Source organism: Ursus arctos, unplaced genomic scaffold, assembly GCF_023065955.2.
Source record: "Ursus arctos isolate Adak ecotype North America unplaced genomic scaffold, UrsArc2.0 scaffold_39, whole genome shotgun sequence".
Lineage (NCBI taxonomy): Eukaryota > Metazoa > Chordata > Mammalia > Carnivora > Ursidae > Ursus > Ursus arctos.
In genome coordinates, this window is record NW_026623055.1 from 1,259,417 (window position 1) to 1,283,678 (window position 24,262).

Sequence of the window (24,262 nt, forward strand, 5' to 3'; positions counted from 1 at the left end):
ATGTGTTTAACCACCCTTTCCACCCATATTCTCTCTGCAATAAGCACAGATCTGGGGAAAGTACTTTACTGATGGTACCTGCATCTTCACAAGGACATGGTCATTGAGTTTAAATCAATCTTATGGAATACTGTAGAAAATAACACACATTCATTTTAAATACGAGGTTGGCTCAGTGGTGACTAAAAGATAAACTGTCACTAGGTCACTGTCAGTGCATCTGTAGCTGTCATTCCTTTCTTCCTAAAACTTCCTGTTTGCCCTTTGTGCTGTGAGATCAGTGCCACACACAGCCTCACATGCAGGTCTCCTGAAGACTTGTGTCTGTGTGTTTGGAGGAGAGGTTCTAGGAGGGAATCACCACCCAAGTGTGTTGAGAACTGATGTTTCGAGCAGATGGAAACAGTGAGGAGTGGCAGAGAACAAAGATGTTCAATATGTAACCATTTAAGGAATGCACATGAGGGCTTCTCTCTATATCCTGGAAAGAAGAGATCCCCATTTCCTCAGGGCTGTGGGAACCTCAGAAGATTAGGAACTCTGGAAAACAGGGAGATGGCCCATAGGAGGAAAGTCCCTGAATCCTGCACAAAAGGGGCCATAAGTCCATCGGGACCTGTCAGCACTCTGGTCTTGATCCCGGTCTAAGAGGAATTTGTATAAGAGACCTCCCATCAGTCCTGAATCACCACCAAACCAAGGGGCACTTGGACAGACTCACCCTGAAGACACTTAGTAGAGCATATAGTGAGCCCTGGAGTAATGGAAGGCAGCATATAGGGACTCTTGGCTTGACCCTAATGGAGGAAAGAGTGGACAGAGCAGTGGCAAGGCAGAGTGTCTGCTGGGCTCTGGTCACCATGTCACACAATAGTGTGTCTGTGTCTAGACACGAGGGGGCATTCATGGCCTGTCTCTGAGGTTCACCTGTGATTAGAGCCCCTCCCCTGCCCGTCACCCTTACATGCTCAAGGAGAGAGAGCTGACCCAGGACCAGTGAAGGGTCAGAGAGTTGGGGGTCTCATTTGCATGGTTGGTCCCACCCTCTCTCAGGGATTGAAGAGGGGATGGGAGAGATTAGGGGAGGCTCTGCACAGCTGTGGGGCCACAGAAGGCAGGATTGGTTATGATCTCCACCATGGTCTGGTATACTCTCCTCTTCACCCTCCTTGCTCACTGCACAGGTGCCTGCGTGTGGGGACAGGGGAAGAGGCCTTGGGAGGACACGTGGGGCCGTGGTTCCTCCTCTTGTCTCTAGATCCCGGCATCACACTTTGTGTCTTTTCCTCTTCCAGGGTCCTGGGCCCAGTCTGTACTGACTCAGCCATCCTCAGTGTCTGGGTCCCTTGGTCAAAGAGTCACCATCTCCTGCACAGGAGGCAGCACCAACATCGGTGATGGTTATTATGTGAGCTGGCACCAACAGCACCCAGGAAAGGCCCCTAAAACCATCATCTATAGTACTAGCAATCGACCATCAGGGATTCCTGATCGATTTTCTGGCTCCAGGTCGGGCAACACTGGCTCCCTCACCATCAACGGTCTCCAGGCTGAGGATGAGGCTGATTATTACTGCTCATCAAGGGACAAGAGTCTCAAAGCTTACACAGTACTCCAGTTCTCTGCAGGAGTGAAACAAAAACTGCTGTTCCCCCAGCAATGGAGGTCCTCTTGCAGCCTATACTTCTAGGCCAAATCAGCTGCTTCTTTTGTTTGCTCTAAAGTGTAGTCTGAGATCAATCTCAGGGAACTTTGGCTACAAAATCATCCACATGAGAGACTATGGACTCTGGGAAACAAACTGAGGGCTTCAGAGGGGAGGGGGTGGAGGAATGGAATAAGCTGGTGATGGGTATTAAGAAGGGCACATATTGCATGGTGCACTGGGTGTTATACGCAAGTAATGAATCATGGAACTTTACATCAAAAGCTAGGGATGTACTGTATGGTGACTAACATAATATAATAAAAAATATTATTATTAAAAAAAACAAAACAAAATCATCCACATTCTTTTAAATGCTGCCCCCCAAGCTGGTCCTTTGCAGGAACATATTGTAGGATTTTCTCATATCGAGGAGAAATTCCTGGGTTCCAATGGCGGACTGCCTTGGGGAAAAGTTGGTAATAGGACAGAAACATAGACAGAGAGTCCAGCTGTGTCTAACTAAGGATGGAGCCCTGTTCATATAATATGCATCCACACCATTTACTGAACACCTAGTGTGTGCCACATGTGAGTAGGGATGGAGGACACAGTTGGACATGATAGGAAGGTTCCCCATGCCAAGGGCACTAACAGTGTCTGGGGGAAGAGAAAGGACACTGAACCCAAACATGTTGTAAAGGAAAGCTCTGTCCCAGGAGTATGAGGAATGGTGAGGCATTGGGGCTGTGATGGAGCACTGGAGAGGTTTACAGGGAACTCCCAGAATCTGATGTCCAATACTGGCATCCTGGTTCTGCACCAATGATGAAGGAGCAAGAGGGGAGTGTGCAGGTGTGAGTAGATGAGGGCTGTGAATTTTGCCCCAGTCAGAGTAGTTCTGGGCAAGGGGCGGTAGAGGGAGGAATATCAGGGTCCTCAAAACTTGGAGGAATCCAGGACTGAGAATGGGGATGTGGAGGAGGGGGAGGGGGTGGGGAGAGTGGGAACACCGCAGTGAGGAGGCTTCACCAGCTGGGAGAGTGTGAAGACCCACCTGTGATGCAGGATGACTTCCACTTCATGTTTCCATGAAATAGGATCAGCCACTGACATGGCGACTGTTCATCAGATGTCCTAGGAATGCACGTCTCTGCTTACTCTTGTCTGAACTTCGATGAAACTTCACCAGTGCCTGTTGTTGGGAAAGAAGTATTTCCTTTGCTCTTTAAGGTTTTTTACCTGGAATAAGATTCAAATTGATATTTGTCAAATTAACAGGAGAAAATCAAGTTTAATAGCAAGCATAAGGGAAATCTACACAGACATGGAGAATTCCAAAGACAGTCAAGCAACATGACACTTATTTGAGCAAAGGGGATGGGTAGGTGTCCGAGGATCAAAGAGCAAAAACAGCAATAGCAGGAAGGTGAAAGGAGATGTGTGGAAAATAAAATTTCCCCTACTACGTAGATACAGGAACCTGTGTTAATATCTCTCTTTCGGGGCGCCTGGGTGGCACAGCGGTTAAGCGTCTGCCTTCGGCTCAGGGCGTGATCCCGGCATTGTGGGATTGAGCCCCACATCGGGCTCCTCCGCTATGAGCCTGCTTCTTCCTCTCCTACTCCCCCTGCTTGTGTTCCCTCTCTCGCTGGCTGTCTCTATCTCTGTTGAATAAATAAATAAAATCTTTAAAAAAAAAATCTCTCTTCCTGTTACAAGCAGGCCGTTTGGGGGGGGGGAGCTATAGAGCTTTTCGTAAAACTGCTAAATTTCATTTACTTTTTTAAAAATTTAAATTCAATTAGCCAACATACAGTATATCATTAGTTTCAGATGTACTGTTCAATAATTTATAATTTGTGAATAACACCCAGTGCTCATCATATCACATGCCCCCCTTAATGCCCATTACCCAATTACTCATCCCCTCACCCACCTCCGCTCTAGCACCCCTCAATTTTTTTCCTATGATTAAGAGTCTCTCATGTTTTTTTTCATAATTACATTATTATATTATGTTAGTCACCATACAGTACATCCCTGGTTTTTGATGTAAAGTTCCATGATTCATTATTTGCGTATAACACCCAGTGCTCCATGCAATACGTGCCCTCCTTACTACCCATCACCAACCTATCCCATTCCCCCCCCACCCCTCTGAAGCCCTCGGTTTGTTTCTCAGAGTCCATAGTCTCTCATGCTTCATTCCCCCTTCTGAATACCCCCCTTTCTTTATCCCTTTCTTCTCCTACCGATCTTTCTAGTTCTTATGTTCCATAGATGAGAGAAATCATATGATATTTGTCTTTCTCTGCTTGACTTATTTCACTTAGCATTATCTCCTCTCATGGTTTTTTTACCTCTCTGATGGGTACTTTGGAATTTTCTAATTTTTTGAGAAAGTCTTGTATTGTTATGTACTTCCCTCTCAGAACCACCTTTGCTTATCCTAAAGATTTTGAACAGTTTTGTTTTCATTTTTGTTTCCATGAATTTTTAAATTCTAATTTCTAGTTGACCCATTCATTCTTTTTTTAATAATAGTATTTTTTATTATGTTAGTCACCATACAGTACATCCCTAGTTTTGATGTAAAGTTCGATGATTCATTAGTTGTGTATAACACCCAGGGCCCCATGCAATACGTGCCCTCCTTACTACCCATCACCGGCCTATCCCATCCCCCCCACCGAAGCCCTCAGTTTGTTTCCCAGAGTCCATAGTCTCTCATGGTTCCATTCAGTCTTTAGCAGGATTTTCTTTAACCTCCTAGTGTTTGAGTTCCTTCCAAATTTTCTCTTTTGATTGAGTTCAAGTATAAAAGCATTGTGGTCTGAAATTATGCAGGGAATAATGCCAATCTTTTGGTACCAGGTGGGACCTGATTTGTGACCCACTATATGATCTATTCTTGAGAACGTTCCATGGGCTCTTGAAAAGAATGTGGATTCTGTGGCTTTAGGTTGGAATGCTCTGTATATATCTCTGAAGTCCACCTGTTCCAGTGTGTCATTCAAAGCCCTTGTTTCCTTGTTGATCTTCTGCTTACATTATCTGTTCATTGCTCTGAGTGACGTGTTGAAGTCCCTACTATTATTGTATTATTATCAATGTGTTTCTTTAATTTGGTTATTAATTGTTTTATATAATTGGCTGCTCCCATATTATGAGCATAAATATTTATAATCATTAGATCTTCTTGTTGGATAGACCCTTTAAGTATGTAGTGTCCCTCTACATCTCTTACTACAGTCTTTGATTTAAAATCTAATGTGGGGTTGCCTGGATGGATCAGTCCATTAAGCGTCTGCCTTCAGCTCAGTTCATGATTCCAAGGTCCTGGGATCAAGTCCTGCATCAGGCTCCCTGCTCAGTGGGAGAGCCTGCTTCTCCCTCTGTCTGTTGCTCCCCATTCCTGTGCTCTTTCTCTCTGTCAAAAAAAAAATTAAAAAAAGAAAAGAAAAGAGAAGAAAAGAAAGTTTGTCTGATATGTGGATTGCTACCCCAGCATTCTTTTTATGTCCTTCAGCATGATAAATGATTCTCCACCCCCTCACTTTCCATCTGGAGGTGTCTTTAGCTCTCAAATGAGTCTCTTGTACACAGCATATAGATGGGTCTTGGTTTTTATCCAATCTGATACACTGTGTCCTTTGATTGGAGTATTTAGCCAATTTGCATTCAGGGTAACTATAGAAAGATATGAATTTAGTGCCATTGTATTACCTGTAAGGTCCTAGTTTCTCATATTCTGTGTCTATTTCCTTCCAATCTATGTTACTTTTTGCTCTCTCTTTTCGCTCTCTCTTTGCTTACAGGATCCACTTAAGTATTTCTTCCAGGGGTGGTTTAGTAGTCACAAATTCTTTAGGTTTCTGTTTGTCCTGGAAGCTCTTTATCTTTCCTTCCATTCTGAAAGGCCGCCTTGCATGATAAACTAAGTCCTGGTTGCATGTTTTTCTCATTTAATATCCTGAATATATCATGCCAGGCCTTTCTGCCTTGCCTGGTTTCTGTGAATAGGTCTGCTACCAGCCTAATATTTTTACCCTTTAGGTTAAGAACCTCTTGTCTTGAGCTGCTTTCGGAATTTTCTCTTTATCTCTGAAAGTTGCAAGGTTCACTATTATATCTTGGGGAGTTGAGCTAGTTTTATTGATTTTGGGGGGCATCTGTCTACCTTTTGGACTTGAATGCCTGTTTTTCCCCAGATTAGGGAAGTTATCAGGTATGATTTGATCCAATATACCTTCTGTCCCCCTCTCTCTTTCTTCTGCTCTAGGACCCCAATAATTCTAATATAGTTTCACTTCATGGTATTGCTGGTTTTTCAAAGCCACGCTTCATGTTCCATTAATTGTTTTTCTCTCTTTTCCCCAGCTTCCTTACTTTTCATCAACTTGTCTTCTATGTCACTAACTCTCTTTTCTGCCTCACTTGCCCTAGCTGTTAGAGCATCCAATTTAGAATGTGTCTTACTTGAACCATTTTTAACTTCAATCTACTTAGATTTTATTTCTTCACTAAGAGATGCTCTAGTGTCTCTTATTATTTTTTCAAGCCTGGCTAGTAACTCTATAATTGTTATTCTTAATTCCAGCTCTGACAGTTTCCTTATATCCATATCAATTAGATCTGTGGTAGAGAATATTACCACTGATTCCTTCCTTTGCTATGGATTCCTCCTTCTAGTCATTTCACCCAGAGAAGAATGCATGAACAAGTAAATCAAATGAAAAATGCCAACAATGACTCAAGCGAAATACTGGACAAGAACAAGAAGAGAAAAACAACCAAAAAAGAATAGAAAAAGAAAAAAAAAAGGTGTCAGGGGGAGAGAATATAATCTCCCAGGTGAACAAACAGGGTGATTCATGTTGTCCTGGGTGAATTTTGGTCTGTTTGTTAGAAGACACCAAATACCAAACCTGAAAAGAAAGCAAAAGTTAAATACATACAAAAATAAAATTGTATACAGTGAATGGACCCCCCCAAAAGAAAGAATGTATCTATTAAATGTAAATGTAAAAATGAACATAAGAAAAAGACCTAAAAAGAAATACGTGATCAAATAAGGAACTAGATGAAAAGGAAAAATATTTTTAAAAAGAAAAAAAATTATTGATTGATTGATTTATTGATTATTTATTTGTTTGTTTGTTTACTTCAATTAGCCAAAATATAGTACATCATTACTTTTTTCCCCTGAGAAGTTTATCATTTTTATTAGCCTTTCAAATAACCTACTATTGCCTTTCTTTTTTTCTTATAATAAAATTTTTTATTATATTATGTTAATCACCATACAGTACATCCCTAGTTTTTGATGTAAAGTTTCATGATTCATTGCTTGCGTATAACAAGCACTGCACCATGCAATACGTGCCCTTCTTACTACCCATACCAGTCTATCCCATTCCCCCACCCCCTCTCTCTGAAGCCCTCAATTTGTTTCCCAGAGTCCATAGTCTCTCATGGTTCATTCCCTGTTCTGTTTACCCCCTTTCATTATCCCTTTCTTTTCCTACCGATCTTCCTACTTCTTATGTTCCATAAATGAGTGAAACCATATGATAATAGTCTTTCTCTGCTTGATTTATTTCACTTAACATTATCTTCTCCAGTTCCATCCATGTTGCAGCAAATGTTGAGAAATCGTTCTTTTTGATGGCTGAGTAATATTCCATTGTATATATGGACCACATCTTCTTAATCCAGTCATCTATTGAAGGGCATCTCAGCTCCTTCCACAATTTGGCTATTGTGGACAATGCTGGTATGAACATTGGGTGCATATGGCCCTTCTCTTCACTACATCTGTATCTTTGGGGTAAATACCCAGTAGTGAAATGGCTGGATCACGGGGTCGTTCAATTTTTAAGTTTTGAAGGAACCTCCACACTGTTTTCCAGAGTGGCTGTACCAACTTGCATTCCCACCAACAATGTAGGAGGGATCCCCTTTCTCCACATCCTCTCCAACACTTGTTGTTTCCTGCCTTGTCAATTTTTGCCATTCTAACTGGTGTAGGGTGGTATCTCAATGTGGTTTCGATTTGAATTTCCCTGATGGCTAATGATTATGAACATTTTCCATGTGTCTGTTAGCCATTTGCATGTCTTCATTGGAAAAGTGTCTGTTCATATCTTCTGCCCATTTTTTTGATTTGATTATTTGTTTCTCCTGTATTGAGTTTGAGAAGTTCTTGTAGGTTTTGGATACCAGTCTTTATCTGTAGTGTCATTTGCAAACATCTTCTCCCATTCCATGGGCTGCCTCTTAGTTTTACTGACTGTTTCCTTGGCTGTGCAGAGCTTTTTATCTTGATGAAGTGCCACAAGTTCATATTTTCTTTTGTTTCTCTTGCCTTTGGAGATGTGTCATGAAAAAAGTTGCCGTGGCCAATGTCGAGGACGTTGCAGCCTATGTTCTCCTCTAGGATTTTGATGGATTCCTGTCTCACATTGAGGTCTTTCATCCATTTAGAGTTTGTCTTTGTGTATGGTGTGAGAGAGTGGTCACGTTTCATTCTTTTGCATGTAGCTGTCCAATTTTCCCAGCACCATTTATTGAAGAGACTGTCTTTTCTTCCACTGGATTTTTTCCCCTGTTTCATCAAATATTAGTTGCCCAAAGAGCCAAGGGTCCACTTCTGGGTTCTCTATTCTGTTCCATTGGTCTATGTGTCTGTTTTTGTGCCAGTACCATGCTGTCTTTGTGATCACAGCTTTGTAGTATAGCTTGAAATCCGGCAACGTGATGCCCCCCAGCTTCGTTTTTCCTTTTCAACAGTTCCTTGGCGATTCGGGGCCTTTTCTGGTTCCACACAAATTTAAGGGCTGTTTGTTCCAGTTCTTTGAAAAATGTCTTTGGTATTTTGATTGGGATAGCATTGAAAGTGTAGATTGCTCTGGGTAGCATGTACATTTTAACTATGTTAATTCTTCCGATCCATGAGCATGGAATATCTTTCCATCTTTTTGTGTCTTCTTCAATGTCTTTCAAGAGTGATTTATAGTTTCTAGAATATAGGTCCTTTACGTCCCTGGTTAAGTGAATTCCAAGGTAACGTATGGTTTTTGGTGCTATTGTAAATGGGATGGATTCTCTAATTTTTCTTTCCTCAGTCTCATTATTCGTGTATAGAAATGCAACTGATTTGTGAGCATTGATTTTGTATCCTGCCACATTACTGAATTGCTCTATAATTTCTAGTAGTTTGGGAGTGGATTCTTTTGGGTTTCCATATAGAGTATCATGTCATCTGTGAAGAGATACAGTTTGACTTCTTCTTTGCCAATTTGGATACCTTTTATCCCTTTTTGTTGTGTGATTGCTGTAGCAAGGACTTCTAGTACTATGTTGAATAATAATGGTGAGAGTGGGCATCCTTGTCATGTTCCTGATCTTAAGGGAAAGGCTTCCAGCTTTTCCCCATTGAGAATTATATTTGCTGTAGGCTTTTCATAGACGGTTTTTATGAGATTGAGGAATCTCTATTCTCTACATTCTATCCCTACACTCTGAAGGGTTTTAATCAGGAAAGGATGCTATATTTTGTCAAATGCTTTTTCTGCATCTATTGAGAGGATTATATAATTCTTGGCTTTTTTCTTGTTGATATAATCTATCACATTGATAGATTTGCAAATGTTGAACCACCCTTGAATCCCAGGCATGAATCCCACTTGAACATGATGGATAATCCTTTTAATGTACAGTTGGATTCTATTAGCAAGGATCTTGTTGAGAATTTTGGTATCCATATGCATTAGGGAAATCAGTCTGTAATTCTCCTTTTGTTGGGGTCTTTGCTTGGTTTGGTGATCAAGGTAATATTGGCCTCATAGAATGAGTTGGGTAGCTTTCCTTCTGTTTCTATTTTTTGAAATAGCTTTAGGAGAATAGATATTATTTCTTCTTTGAATGTTTGGTAGAATTCCCTGGGAAAACCATCAAGCCCTGGGGTTTTGTTTTTTGGAAGGTTTTTAATCACTGTTTTGAACTCTTCATAAATAATTGGTCTGTTTAAAAAATCCATTTCTTCCTCTTTCAGTCTTGGTAGTTTATAGGTTTCCAGGAAGACCTCCATCTCTTCCAGATTAAGTAATTTATTGGCATAAAGCTGTTGAGAAAAGTTTCTTTTTTTTTTAAGATTTTATTTATTTATTTGACAGAGACAGAGACAGCCAGCGAGAGAGGGAACACAAGCAAGGGGAGTGGCAGAGGAAGAAGCAGGCTCATAGCGGAGGAGCCTGATGTGGGGCTCGATCCCAGAACGCCGGGATCACGCCCTGAGCTGAAGGCAGACGCTTAACCACTGTGCCACCCAGGCGCCCGAGAAGTTTCTAATAATCCTTCCAATTTCATTGGTGTTGGTTGTGACCTTTCCCTTTTCATTCATAATTTTATTAATTTGGGTCCTTTCTCTATTCTTTTGGATAAGTCTTGCCAGTGGTTTGTCAATTTTATTTATTCTTTCCAAGAACCAGCTTCTAGTTCTGTTGATCTGCTCTACTGTGCTCCTGGTTTCTAATTCATTGATCTCTGCTCTAATCTTGATCAACTGCTTTCTCGTGTGTGGATTAGGCCTGTTCCTCTGTTCCTGTTCCAGCCTCTTGAGGTGAGAATATAAAAACTGCATTTTAGATTTACTATTCTTTTGAGTGAGGCTTGGATGGCTATGTATTTTCCCCTTAGGACTGCCTTTGCAGTGTCCCATAAGTTTTGGACCATTGTGTTTTCATTCTCATTGGTCTCCATATATTGTTTAAATTGATTTTTGATTTCCTGGTTTATTGAATCATTCTTGAGCAGGATGGTTCTTAGTCTCCAAGTGTTTCAAATTTTTCCTTGTGGTTGAGTTCCAATTTCAAAGCATTGTGGTCTAAGGATATGCAGGGAATGATTTGAGTCTTTTGGTATCGGTTGAGGCCTGTTTTGTGACCCAGAACATGGTCTATTCTTGAGAATGTTCCATGGGCATCAGAATAGAATGAGTATTCTTTGGTTCTGGGGTGTAGTGTTCTATATATATCTATGAGGTCCAACTTGTTGAGAATGGCATTCAAAGCTCTTGTTTCTTTGTTCATTTCCTGCTTAGGTGATCTTCCTATTGCCGATAGTGGAGTGTTGAGCTCCCCTACTATTAACGTATTTTTATGTATATGTGTCTTTACTCTGGTTAAGAGTTGGCTTGTGTATCTTGCTGCTCCCCTGTTGGGGGCATAGGTATTTATAATTGTCATATCCACTTCTTGGGTACATCCTTTAAGAATAATATAGTGCCCTTCTGTATCTCTAACTATAGTCTTTAGTTTATTTATATTTTTTTTAGATTTTATTTATTTATGTGACAGAGAGACAGCCAGCAAAAGAGAGAACTCAGCAGGGGAGAGGGAGAGGAAGAAGCAGGCTCCTAGCCGAGGAGCCCGATGTGGGACTCAATCCCAGAATGCTGGGATCACACCCTGAACCAAAGGCAGACGCTTAACGACTGCCCTACCCAGGCGCCGCTATTGTCTTTAGTTTAAAATCGAATCTGTCTGATATGAGAATTGCTACCCCAGCTTTCTTTTGAGGTCCACTGGCGTGAAAGATGGTATTCCATCCCTTTACTTTCAATCTGAATGTATCTTTAGGTTCAAAATGAGTCTCTTGCAGACAGCAAATGGATGGGTCATGTCTTTTTATCCAATCTGCAACCCTGTGGCAATATGGGAGCATTTAGGCCATTTACATTGAGACTGAGTATTGAGAGATTATTTTAATGGTGTCATGTTGCCAGTAAAGTCTTTGTTTCTATCGATTGTGACTTTCTGTTCTGTATCACTCTTGGGGCCTTTTTACTTTTATAGAACCCCCTTAATATCTCCTGTAGGGCTGGTTTCATGGTCACAACATTGGTCAATGACTGGTGATTCTGGAAGGTCTTTATTTCTCCATCAATTCTGAATGACAGCCTTGCTGGATAAAGGATCCTTGGCTACATGTTTTTCTCTGAAAGAGCTTTAAAAATGCCCCTCCAACCTTTTCTCTCATTCCAGGTCTGTGTAGACAGGTCTGACCTAATTCTGATACCCTTGCCTTGGTACGTGAGAAATTTCTTTGCCCTGGCCGCTTTCAATACTGTATCCTTGGATCTAATATTTGCGAATTGCACTATACGTGAGGTGGCGTAGGCTTGTCGTGGTTGAGCTTGGGAGGGGTCCTCACTGCCTCTTGGGCAGGAATGCTTGTTTCCTTTGCTAGATTAGGGATGTTGTCAGCTACCATTTGTTCAAATATCTCTTCTAAACCTCTCTCTTTCTCCACCCCCTTGGGGATGCCAATGATTCTGACACTGGAACGTTTCATTGAGTCAGTAATCTCCCATAACCTACATTCTTGAGATTGAATTTTTTTGAGCCAAGTTTATGTTTTAGCTTTCTCTTCTACCATCCCATCCTCCAATTCACTAATTCATCTTCTGCCTCATTTACCCTGGCAATCAGAACATCTAATTTTGACTGCACTTGTTTCATAGCATTTTTAATTTCTGCCAGATTCGCTCTCATTTCCGCCCTTAGAGATTCTATATTCTCGTTAAAAATTTTTTCAAGTCTACACATTATCTTGACCATACTCTGAACTATATTCTGATAATTTGGTTAATATCCATATCCATCAGTTCTGTGGCAGAGGCCACAGACTCATTATATTTTCTTTGCTGGGGAGAATTTATTCTTCTCATCGTTCTGATGAGGAGAGGTTGCTGGGTTGCCCAGAGCCAAAATTATTGACCAGGACCCAGGCAGTGTGCTCTTGTTTTATAGGGACCTTAGGGATGTGGTCTTCTTGATTTTTTAGCCTGCCGTCTGGGAGAGGCACCTGCTGTGCTGATACTCAGGCAACCCTGTTTGGGTAGTCTCCCTCTCCCCTGTCAGGGGGGACAGGATCGGCACAATGTAAGCTGGTATTTCCGGGCTTTCGTTCTCTGGCAGGTTTCCCTGGTGTTTTTCTGTGGCTCTTCTGAGAGTCAGAGCAGCAGTGGCTGAATCCTAGCCTCTGTCTTAGAACAGAGAGATGGCAGTCTGCTCTCTACTGTGCTCTCCTGGCCTTTTAACTCTGTTTCTGTTGGTGCTGCTAAAAACCCTGCAGTGTCCCATGTTGTGCACCCCACAGCCAGCATCCCAGCCCTCACTTCCAGGGCCAGCATGTCTCTGCCCTTTGTGTTTCTTTTTTTTTTTTTTTAAGATTTTATTTATTTATGTGACAGAGAGACAGCCAGTGAGAGAGGGAACACAGCAGGGGGGAGGGAGAGGAAGAAGCAGGCTCCCAGCCGAGGAGCCCGATGTGGGACTCGATCCTGGAATGCCAGGATCACTCCCTAAGCTGAAGGCAGACGCTTAATGACTGCGCTACCCAGGCGCCCCTGTCCTTTGTGTTTCTAACACCGCCAGCGCCAGCCATCCCTGTGCGTGCTCCCGAGCTCCCTGTTTCAGCATGGTTCGGGGGTGCTCCAGAGAGCTGGTTTTCAGTCTGGTTGCACGTGCATTCCCAGGCTCCAGGTCTCAGTCTGCTCTCTCACGGGTGCCAGTCTGCAAGTCCAGCCCGCTCCGCAGTGCAGGTGGCTATTGGCTACTGCTTCCCAGCACCCAAATGTGGCAGCTCCCTCCCCCTTCCATTTATCTTCCGATATCTGTGCAGGTATTCACAGCTCCCCGCTTCGTACCTCAATACTCAGTGCTGGAGATGTTCATTTGTAGAGATCAAGATGTATCTTCCTACGTCTTAGGCTGATTCTGTGGGTTTTCAGGATGGTCTAGTACTTATCCAGTTCAACTCAGGGGACCAGCTGAAATAGGGGTCCCCTACTCCTCCTCCATCTTAACTCCTCCCCCTCTACATGACAAGACTTTTAAAGTGGCCATGGCTAAAGAGGTGATTAGAGTTCATTACATCACCATTGACAAGGAAATGTGGTTATTGTGGTGACACACATTACAGACATATACCCAAGGCAAATACAGAAAGCTACATAGACATCAGAAAATTGTATGTCTTTTTATATTAATAATCGAAATTTTCTCAATGAATCAATATCCTGATCAAGATAGGGAATTTTTGGCAAAACACAAAGTGTTTTTTTTTCTAGGCAGATAATTTAAAAAGCGCATAAAACTTCTGTTTACCTTTTTTTGTGTGTGTGAGAGCAGACCAATATTTCAAGAAAATTTTGTCCTTTTAACCAAGAGAAAACAAAATTTTAATTTTGCATCCATGTATTTTGATATTAAATCTCATTTGTTCAGTTTAATTTATCTGAATTTTAACCAGTATTGATCACACATAAATTCATTTCCAAGGCACCTGGGTGGTTCGGTCAGCTAAGCTTCTGACTCTTGATTTCAGCTCAGGTCATGATCTCATGGTCATGGGATCGAGCTCTGCATCTGGCTCTGTGCTTAGCATGGAGTCTGCTTGAGATTTCTCCCTCTCCCTCTGGCTCCCCCTGGCTTGTGCTCCCTCTCTCTCTCTCTCTTTCTAAAATAAATAAATGCATACATACATACATACATACATACATACATAAATACATAAACAAACAAAAATATAATATTTTAAAAAATCATTTCCAGATTCATTTTCCAAAAACCTACTACAACTTTCTCTTATACATTTAGATTTTGAGCCAAGTTTTCTTTCTTCCATATTCCAGCCTCACTTCAGGACAAAATTATATTTCTTTTCCCTCAACAAAATATGTATTCCTATTTCTCATACTACCCCCCAAATCACATATCTTATTTTCCTGTCACACAGAGTTGTTTTCCTTATTATTTCTAGTAGTTTGAACTGTATTTGTTAGAATTCTTTACTCTTAGAAACCTTCATTTCTAGTGAAAACTAAGTAGAAAGCAAGTGTGAACTATTTGCTATGCTAGTATTCTTTAGATTAGCAAATTTATTTTTTTAATGATTTTTTATTATATTATGTTAGTCACCATACAGTACATCCCCGGTTTCCGATGTAAGGCTCGATGATTCATTAGTTGCGTATAACACCCAGTGCACCATGCGATACGTGCCCTCCTTACTACCCATCACCGGTCTATCCCATTCCCCCACCCCCCTACCCTCTGAGGCTCTCAGTTTGTTTCTCATAGTCCATAGTCTCTCATGTTTCATTCCCCCTTCTGATTACCCCCCCTTTCTTTATCCCTTTCTTCTCCTACCGATCTTCCTAGTTCTTATGTTCCATAGATGAGAGAAATCATATGATAGTTGTCTTTCTCTGCTTGACTTATTTCACTTAGCATTATCTCCTCCAGTGCCATCCATGTTGCAGCAAATGTTGAGAACTCGTTCTTTCTGATAGCTGAGTAATATTCCATTGTATATATGGACCACAACTTCTTAATCCAGTCATCTGTTGAAGGGCAACTCGGCTCCTTCCATGATTTAGGTATTGTGGACATTGCTGCTATGAACATTGGGGTGCATATGGCCCTTCTCTTTACTACGTCTGTATCTTTGGGGTAAACACCCAGTAGTACAATGGCTGGACCATAGGGTAGCTCAATTTTTAACTTTTTAAGGGACCTCCACACTGTTTTCCAGAGTGGCTGTACCAACTTGCATTCCCACCAACAATGTAGGAGGGATCCCCTTTCTCCACATCGCCTCAAACAATTGTTGTTTCTTGCCTTGTCTATTTTTGCCATTCTAACTGGTGTAAGTTGGTATCTCAGTGTGGTTTTGATTTGAATTCCCTTGATGGCTAATGATTTTGAACATTTTTTCATGTGTCTGTTAGCCATTTGTATGTCTTCATTGGAAAAGTGTCTGTTCATATCTTCTGCCCATTTTTTGATTTGTTTATTTGTTTCTCGTGTATTGAGTTTGAGAAGTTCTTTGTAGATCTTGGATGCCAGTCCTTTATCTGTAGTGTCATTTGCAAATATCTTCTCCCATTCCGTGGGCTCCCTCTTAGTTTTCTGACTGTTTTCTTGGCTGTGCAGAAACTTTTAATCTTGATTAAGTCCCATAAATTCATTTTATCTTTTGTTTCTCTTGCCTTTGGGGATGTATCATGAAAAAGGTTGCTTTGGCCGATGTCGTAGAGGTTGCTGCCTATGTTCTCCTCTAGAATTTTGATGGATTCCTGTCTCACATCAAGGTCTTTCATCCATTTGGAGTTTGTTTTTGTGTATGGTGTGAGATAGTGGTCATATTTCATTCTTTTGCATGTAGCTGTCCAATTTTCCCAGCACCATTTATTGAAGAGACTGTCTTTTCCCCACCAGATGTTCTTTCCTGCTTTATCAAATATTAGTTCCCCAAAGAGCCGAGGGTCCATTTCTGGGCTCTCTCTTCTGTTCCATTGGTCTATGTGCCTGGTTTTGTGCCAGTACCATGCTGTCTTTGTGATCACAGCTTTGTAGTACAGCTCGAAATCTGGCATTGTGATGCCCCCAGCTTTGTTTTTCCTTATCAACAGTTCCTTGGAGATTTGGGGCCTTTTCTGTTTCCATACAAATTTAAGGACTATTTGTTCCAGTTCTTTGAAAAATGTCCTCGGTATTTTGATCGGGAGAGCATTGAAAGAGTAGAATGCTCTGGGTAGCATGGACATTTTAACTATGTTAATTCTTCGGATCCATGAGCATGGAATATCTTTCCATCTTTTTGTGTCTTCTTCAATGTCTTTCAAGAGTGATTTATAGTTTCTAGAATATAGGTCCTTTACGTCTCTGGTTAAGTTAATACCAAGGTAACGTATGGTTTTTGGTGCTATTGTAAATGGGATGGATTCCCTAATTTCTCTTTCTTCGGTCTCGTTATTCGTGTATAGAAATGCAACTGATTTCTGAGCACTGATTTTGTATCCCGCCACGTTACTGAATTGCTCTATGACTTCTAATAGTTTCGGAGTGGATTCTTTTGGGTTTTCCATATAGAGTATCATGTCATCTGCGAAGAGAGACATTTTGACTTCTTCTTTGCTGATTTGAATACCTTTGATCCCTTTTTGTCGTCTGATTGCTGTTGCAAGGACTTCTAGTACTATGTTGAATAATAGTGGTGAGAGTGGGCATCCTAGTCGAGTTCCTGATCTTAAGGGGAAGGCTTCCAGCTTTTCCCCATTGAGAATAATGTTTGCAAGAGGCTTTTCATAGATGGCTTTTATGAGATTGAGAAATGTACCCCCTATTCCTACACTTTGAAGGGTTTTAATCAGGAAAGGATGCTGTATTTTGTCAAATGCTTTTTCGGCATCAATTGAGAGGATCATATGGTTCCTGAGTTTTTTCTTGTTGATATGATGTATCACGCTGATTGATTTGCGAATATTGAACCACGCTTGCATCCCAGGTATGAATCCCACTTGACTGTGATGGGTAATCCTTTTAATGTACTGTTGGATTCTATTAGCAAGTATCTTGTTGAGGATTTTGGCGTCCATATTCATTAGGGAAATCGGTCTGTAATTCTCCTTTTTGAGGGGGTCTTTGCCTGGTTTGGGGATCAAGGTAATATTGGCCTCATAGAATGAGTTGGGTAGCTTTCCTTCTGTTTCTATTTTTTTAAATAGCTTTAGGAGAATAGGTATTATTTCTTCTTTGAATGTTTGGTAGAATTCCCTAGGAAAACCGTCTGGGCCTGGAGTTTTGTTATTTGGTAGGTTGTTTATCACTGGCTCAATTTCTTCATAATTAATTGGCCTGTTTAAGAAATCAATTTCGGGGCGCCTGGGTGGCACAGCATTTAAGCGTCCGCCTTCGGCTCAGGGCATGATCCTGGCGTTATGGGATCGGGCCCCACATCAGGCTCCTCCACTATGAGCCTGCTTCTTCCTCTCCCACTCCCTCTGCTTGTGTTCCCTCTCTCGCTGGCTCTCTCTATCTCTGTCAAATAAATAAATAAAATCTTAAAAAAAAAGGAATCAATTTCTTCCTGTTTCAATCTTGGTAGTTTATAGGTTTCCAGGAAGGATTCCATCTCTTCCAGATTGCTTAGTTTATTGGCATGTAGGTGTTGATAAAAATTTCTAGTAATCCTTCCAATTCCAATGGTGTTCGTTGTGACCTCTCCTTTTTCATTCATAATTTTAATAATCTGGGTCCTTTCTCTTTTCTTTTGGATAAGTCTTGCCAGTGGTCTGTCAATTTTATTGATTCTCTCAAAGAACCAGCTTCTAGTCCTGTTGATTTGCTCTACTGTACTTCTGGTTTCTGATTGATTGATTTCAGCTCTAATTTTGGTCAACTGCTTCCTCGTGCATGGATTAGATCTGTCCTTCTGTTGCTGTTCCAGCTTCTTGAGGTGAGAATATAAAAACTGCATTTTAGATTTTTCTATTCTTTTGAGTGAGGCTTGGATGGCTATGTATTTCCCCCTTAGGACTGCCTTTGCAGTATCCCATAGGTTTTGGACTGTTGTATTTTCATTCTCATTGGTCTCCATAAATTGTTTAATTTGATTTTTGATTTCCTGGTTTATCAAGTCATTCCTGAGCAGGATGGTTCTTAGTCTCCAAGTGTTTGAGTTTCTTCCAAATTTTTCCTTGTGGTTGAGTTCCAATTTCAGAGCGTTGTCATCTGAGAATATGCAGGGGATAATTTTAATCTTTTGGTTTCGGTTGAGACCTGTTTTGTGTCCCAGAACATGCTCTATTCTTGAGAATGTTCCATGGGCATTAGAATAGAATGAGTATTCTTTGGTTCTGGGGTGTTGTGTTCTATATATATCTATGAGGTCCAACTCGTCAAGTATGGCATTCAAAGCCTTTGATTCTTTGCTTAGTTTTTGCCAGGGTGTTCTGTCTATTTCTGAGAGTGGAGTGTTGAGGTCCCCTACTATTAATGTATTTTTATTTATATGTCTCTTTATTCTGGTTAAGAGTTGGCTTGTGTATCTTGCTGCTCCCCTGTTGGGGGCATATATATTTATAATTGTCATATCCACTTGTTGAATACTTCCTTTAAGAATAATATAGTGCCCTTCTGCGTCTCTAACTATAGTCTGTAGTTTAAAATCCAATTTATCTGATATGAGATTTGCTACCCCAGCTTTCTTTTGAGGTCCATTTGCATGAAAGATTGTATTCCATCCCCTTACTCTCAGTCTGAATGCATCTTTGGGTTCGAAATGAGTCTCTTGTAGACAGCAAATGGATGGGTCATTTCTTTTTATCCAATCTGCAACCCTGTGGTGTTTTATGGAGAATTTAAGCCATTCACATTAAGACTGAGTACTGAGAGATATGATTTTAATGATGCCATGTTGCCAGTAAAGTCTTTGTTTGTATTGGCTGTGACTTTCTGTTCTGTATCACTCTTGGGGCCTTTTTACCTTTATAGAACCCCCCTTAATATCTCCTGTAGGGCTGGTTTAGTGGTTATGAAATTGGTTAATGACTGGCGATTCTGAAATGTCTTTATTTGTCCATCAATTCTGAATGACAGCCTTGCTGGATAAAGGATCCTTGGCTGCATGTTTTTCTCTGAAATAGCTTTAAAAATGCTCCCCCAACCCTTTCTCTCATTCCAGGTCTGTGTAGACAGGTCTGACGTAATTCTGATGCCTTTGCCTTGGTACGTGAGAATTTCTTTGCCCTGCCCGCTTTCAATACTGTATCCTTGGATCTAATATTTGTGAAATGCACTATGACGTGACGTGGCGTAGGTTTGTCGTGGTTGAGCTTGGGAGGGGTCCTCTCTGCCTCTTGGACATGAATGTTTGTTTCCCTCGCTAGATTAGGGAAGTTTTCAGCTGCAACTTGTTCAAATATCTCTTCTAGACCTTTGTTTTTCTCCACCCCCTCGGGGATGCTGATGATTCTAACATTGGATCATTTCATTGAGCCAGTTATCTCCCGTAACCTACATTCGTGGGCTTGGGTTTTTTTAAAAGCAGCTTCTATTTTCGTTTTTTCCTCTATTAACCCATCCTCCAATTCACTAAACCGTTCCTCTGCTTCTATGACCCTGGCCGTCAGAGCCTCTAGTTTTGCCTGCATTTGGCTCATAGAATTTTTAATTTCTGTCAGATTCGCTCTCATTTATGTAGGGATTCTATATTCTCAGTAACCTTTTCGTTAATACTTTTTTCAATTCTACTCATCATTTTGACCATCGTTACTCTGAATTCCACTTCTGATAATTTGGTTACATCCATATCCATTATTTCTGTGGCAGAGGCCACAGACTCACTGTCTTTTCTTTGCTGGGGGTGGGGGCTTCTCCTTCTTGTCATTCTGATGAGGAGAGGATGCGGGGTTGTCCAGAGCCCAAATTATTGAGTGGGTCCCAGGCCGTGCCCCTTGTTTTATAGGGATCTTAGCGATGTGGGCTTCTTCTTTAAAGATTTTATTTATTTATCTGAGAGAGAGACAGACAGACAGTCAGCAAGAACAGGAACAGAAGCAGGGGAGTGGGAGAGGAAGAAGCAGGCTCCCAGCGGAGGAGCCCGATGAGGGACTCCTTTCCGGAATGCCCGGGATCACGCCCTAAGCCGAAGACAGGCGCTCAATGACTGCGCCACCCAGGCGCCCTGGGTTGTGGGCTTCTTGATTTTTCAGCCTTGCCTTCTGTGTTCTGGGGGAGGGGCCTGCCGCACCAATACTCAGGCAACCCTGTTTGGGTAGAGTCTCCATGTCCCCTGCGAGGGGGAATGGGGATGGGCACTCTCTGAGCCGGTATTTCCAGGCTTTTGTTCTCTGGCAGCTTTCCCTGGCGGTCTGCTGTGCCTCTTCTGAGAGTCAGAGCAGCAGAGGCTGCATTGTCACAGAACAGAGGGATTGCGGCCCGTTCTCCACTGATGTTCTGGCCACTTTAACTCTGTTACTGTGGGTGCTGCTCAACCCTGCAGCGTCCCGGGATGTGTGCGCCACACCCGGCGTCCCTGCCCTCACTTCCAGGGCTGGCACGTCTCTGTCCTTTGTGTTTCTAACACTGCTAGCTGCCAGCCGCCAGTGTCCCCTTGCATTCCAGAGCTCTGATTCAGTGTGGTTCACACACTCTGGAGCTCTGGTTTTCAGACTGGTCGCACACATTCCCTGGCTCATGGTCTCAGTCTGTTCTCTCACAGGGGCCGGTCCGTGAGTCAGCCTGCTCCCCAGTGCAGGTGGCTACTGCTTCCTGGCACCCGAACATGGCAGGTCCCTCCCCCTTCTGTTTATCTTCCGATATCTGTGTGCTGATTCATGGCTCCCCGCTTTGTATCCAGATGTATCTTTCTGCATCTCAGGCTGATTTAGTGGGTGTTCAGGATGGTCTGGTACCTATCCAGCTTGACTCAGGGGACCAGTTGAAAAAGGGGACCCCTACTTCTCCACCATCTTAACTCCCACCCAAATTAATAAAAATTATTAATGAAAGGAGAGAGATCACAACTAACATCAAGGAAATAGAAACATTCTTTGAAACTATTATCAACAACTCTATGCCAATAAATTAAACAACCTGGCAGAAATGGATGCCTTCCTGGAAACCTATAAACTACCAAGTCTGAAAGAGAAAGAAATTGATTATTTAAACAGACAAATTAATTATGAAGAGATTGAAGCAGTGATCAAAAACAAGAGTCCAGGGCCCGATAGATTCCCTGGGGAATTCTCCCAAACTTTCAGAGAAGAAATAATACCTATTATCCTGAAGCTGTTTCAAAAAATAGAAACAGAAGGATAACTACCAAACTCATTCTATGAGGCCATTTTTACCTTGATCCCCACACCAGGCAAAGACCCCTCCAAAAAGGAGAATTACAGACCAATATCCCTGATGAATATAGATGCCAAAATTCACAACAAAATCCTAGATAATAGGATCCAACAGTACGTTTAAAGGATTATTCATCATGACCAATGGGATTCATCCCTGGGGTGCAAGGTAGTTCATTTGCAAATCAATCAGTGTGGTAGATCACATTAATAAGAGAAAAGACAAGAACCATATGATCCTTTCAATTGATGCAGAAAAAGCATTTGAACAAATACAGCATCCTTTCCTGATTAAAACCCTTCAGTGGGTAGGGATAGATGGTACATTCCTCAATTTCATAAAAACCATCTATGAAAAGCCCATAGCAAATATCATTCTCAATGGGGAAAAGCTGAAAGCCTTTCTCTTAAGATCAGGAATATGACAAGGATGCCCACTCTCGCCATTATTGTTCAACATAGTACTAGAAGTCCTTGCAACAGCAATCAGACAACAACAACAACAAAAAAGATAAAACGTATCCAAATTGGCAAAGAAGAAGTCAAACTTTGTCTCTTCACAGATTACATGATACTCTATATGGAAAACCCAAAAGACCCCAGCTCCAAATTACTAGAACTTATAGAGCAATTCATTAATGTGGCGGGATACAAAATCAATGCTCAGAAATCAGTTGTATTTCTATACATGAACAATGAGACTGAAGAAAGAGAAATTATGGAATCCTTTCAATTTACAATACCACCAAAAATCATACGTTATCTCAGAATTAACTTAACCAGAGATTTAAGGATACATATTCTGGAAACTACAAATCACTCATGAAAGACATTGAAAGAGACACAAAAAGATGGAAAAATATTCCATGCTCATGGATCGGAAGAATAAACATAGTTAAAATGTCTATGCTACCCAGAGCAATCTACACTTTCAATGCCATCCTGATCAAAATAACAATGATATTTTTCAAAGAGCAGGAACAGGGGAGCCTGGGTGGCTCATTCTTTAAATGTCTGCCTTCAACTTAGGGCGTGATCCTGGCATTCGGGAATCAAGCCCCACATCAGGATCCTCCCCTGGGAGCCTGCTTCTTCCTCTCCCACTCCTCCTGCTTGTGTTCCCTCTCTCGCTGCCTGTCTCTCTCTCTGTCAAATAAATAAAAAAAAATCTTTAAAAAAAAAGAGCTGGAACAAACAGCCCTTAAATTTGTGTGGAATCAGAAAAGGCCCCGAATCACCAAGGAAGTGTTGAAAAGGAAAAACAAAGCTGGGGGCATCACAATGCTGGATTTCAAGCTGTACTACAAAGCTGTGATCACAAAGACAGCATGGTACTGGCACAAAAACAGACACATAGACCAATGGAACAGAAGAGAGAATGCAGAAATAGACCCTCGGCTCCTTCGACAACTGATCTTTGACAAAGCAGGAAAAAACATCCAGTGGAAAAAAGACAGTCTCTTCAATAAATGACGCTGAGAACATTGGACAGCTACATGCAAAAGAATGAAACTTGACCACTCTCTCACACCATACACAAAGACAAACTCCAAATGGATGAAAGGCCTAAATGTGAGACAGGAATCCATCAAAATCCTAGAGGAGAACATAGGCAGCAACCTCTATGACATCAGCCACAGCAAACTTTTTCATGACACATCTCCAAAGGCAAGAAAACCGGAGAAAAAATGAACTTGTGGGACTTCATCAAGATAAAAGGCTTCTGCACAGCCAAGGAAACAGTCAAAAGAACTAAGTGACAGCCAACAGAATGGGAGAAGATATTTGCAAATGACACTACAGATAAAAGACTGGTATCCAAGATATACAAAGAACTTCTCAAACTCAATACACGAGAAACAAATAAACAAATCAAAAAACGGGCAGAAGATGTGAACAGGTACTTTTCAAATGAAGACATACAAATGGCTAACAGACACATGAAAAAATGTTCAAAATCATTCGCCATTGGGGAAATTGAAATCAAAACCACATTGAGATACCACCTTATGCCACTTAGAATGGTAAAAAATTGACAAGGCAGGAAACAAGTGTTGGAGAGGATGTGGAGAATAGGGATCCCTCTTTCACTGTTGGTGGGAAAGCAAGTTGGTACAGCCACTTTGGAAAACAGTGTAGAGGTCCCTTAAAAATGAAAGATTGAGCTACCCTATAATCCAGCCATTGCACTACTGGGTATTTACCCCAAAGATACAGACATAGTGAGTGAATTAAGAAGATGTGGTCCATATATACAATGGAATATTACTCAGCCATCAGAAAGAACGATTACCCAACAATTGCAGCAACATAGACGGGACTGGAGGAGATTATGCTAAGTGAAATAAGTTAAGCAGAGAAGACTATTATCATATGGTTTCACTCATTTATAGAACATAAGAAATAGCAGGAAGATCGGTAGGAGAAGGAAGGGAAGAATGAAGGGTGGTAAACAGAAAAGGAAATGAACCATGAGAGACTATGGACTCTGGGAAACAAACTCAGGGCTTCAGAGGGGATTGGGATGGGCCGGTGATGGGTATTAAGGAGGGCACATATTGCATGCAACACTGGGTGTTATATGCAAACAACGAATCTTGGAACACTACATCAAAAACTAAGGATGTACTGTATGATGACTTATATAACATGAAAAAATTAAAGAAAAATAAGTAGGGTTAGCTGTGTTCTGGGATCCTACCCCTCATCTCTGTCAGGGGACCAGGGCTGAGAAGCAGGGGCACTGTGAGCCTGTCCCTGGGGTCCACAGTGTGATGACATCTGAAAAGAAGTTGCTGGTCTAGTCAGGGCTCAGTTCCCAGCTGCCTCACCCCCAGGCCCTGAGAGTTTGGGTGGGTCCTCTCAGCCCACACCCCATGACAGACAGCAAGAAGAGGATATAAGGGTGG

General features: G+C 41.6%; 1 gene segment (V, D, J or C); it reads left to right on the plus strand.

The window, feature by feature from the left end:
* Positions 1–1,091: 1,091 nt before the first annotated feature.
* Positions 1,092–1,690, plus strand: LOC125283146 (immunoglobulin lambda variable 1-40-like). The segment is given in 2 exon segments: positions 1,092–1,184; positions 1,296–1,690. Coding segments are annotated over 2 exon segments (453 nt in total).
* The last annotated feature ends 22,572 nt before the right edge of the window (positions 1,691–24,262 follow it).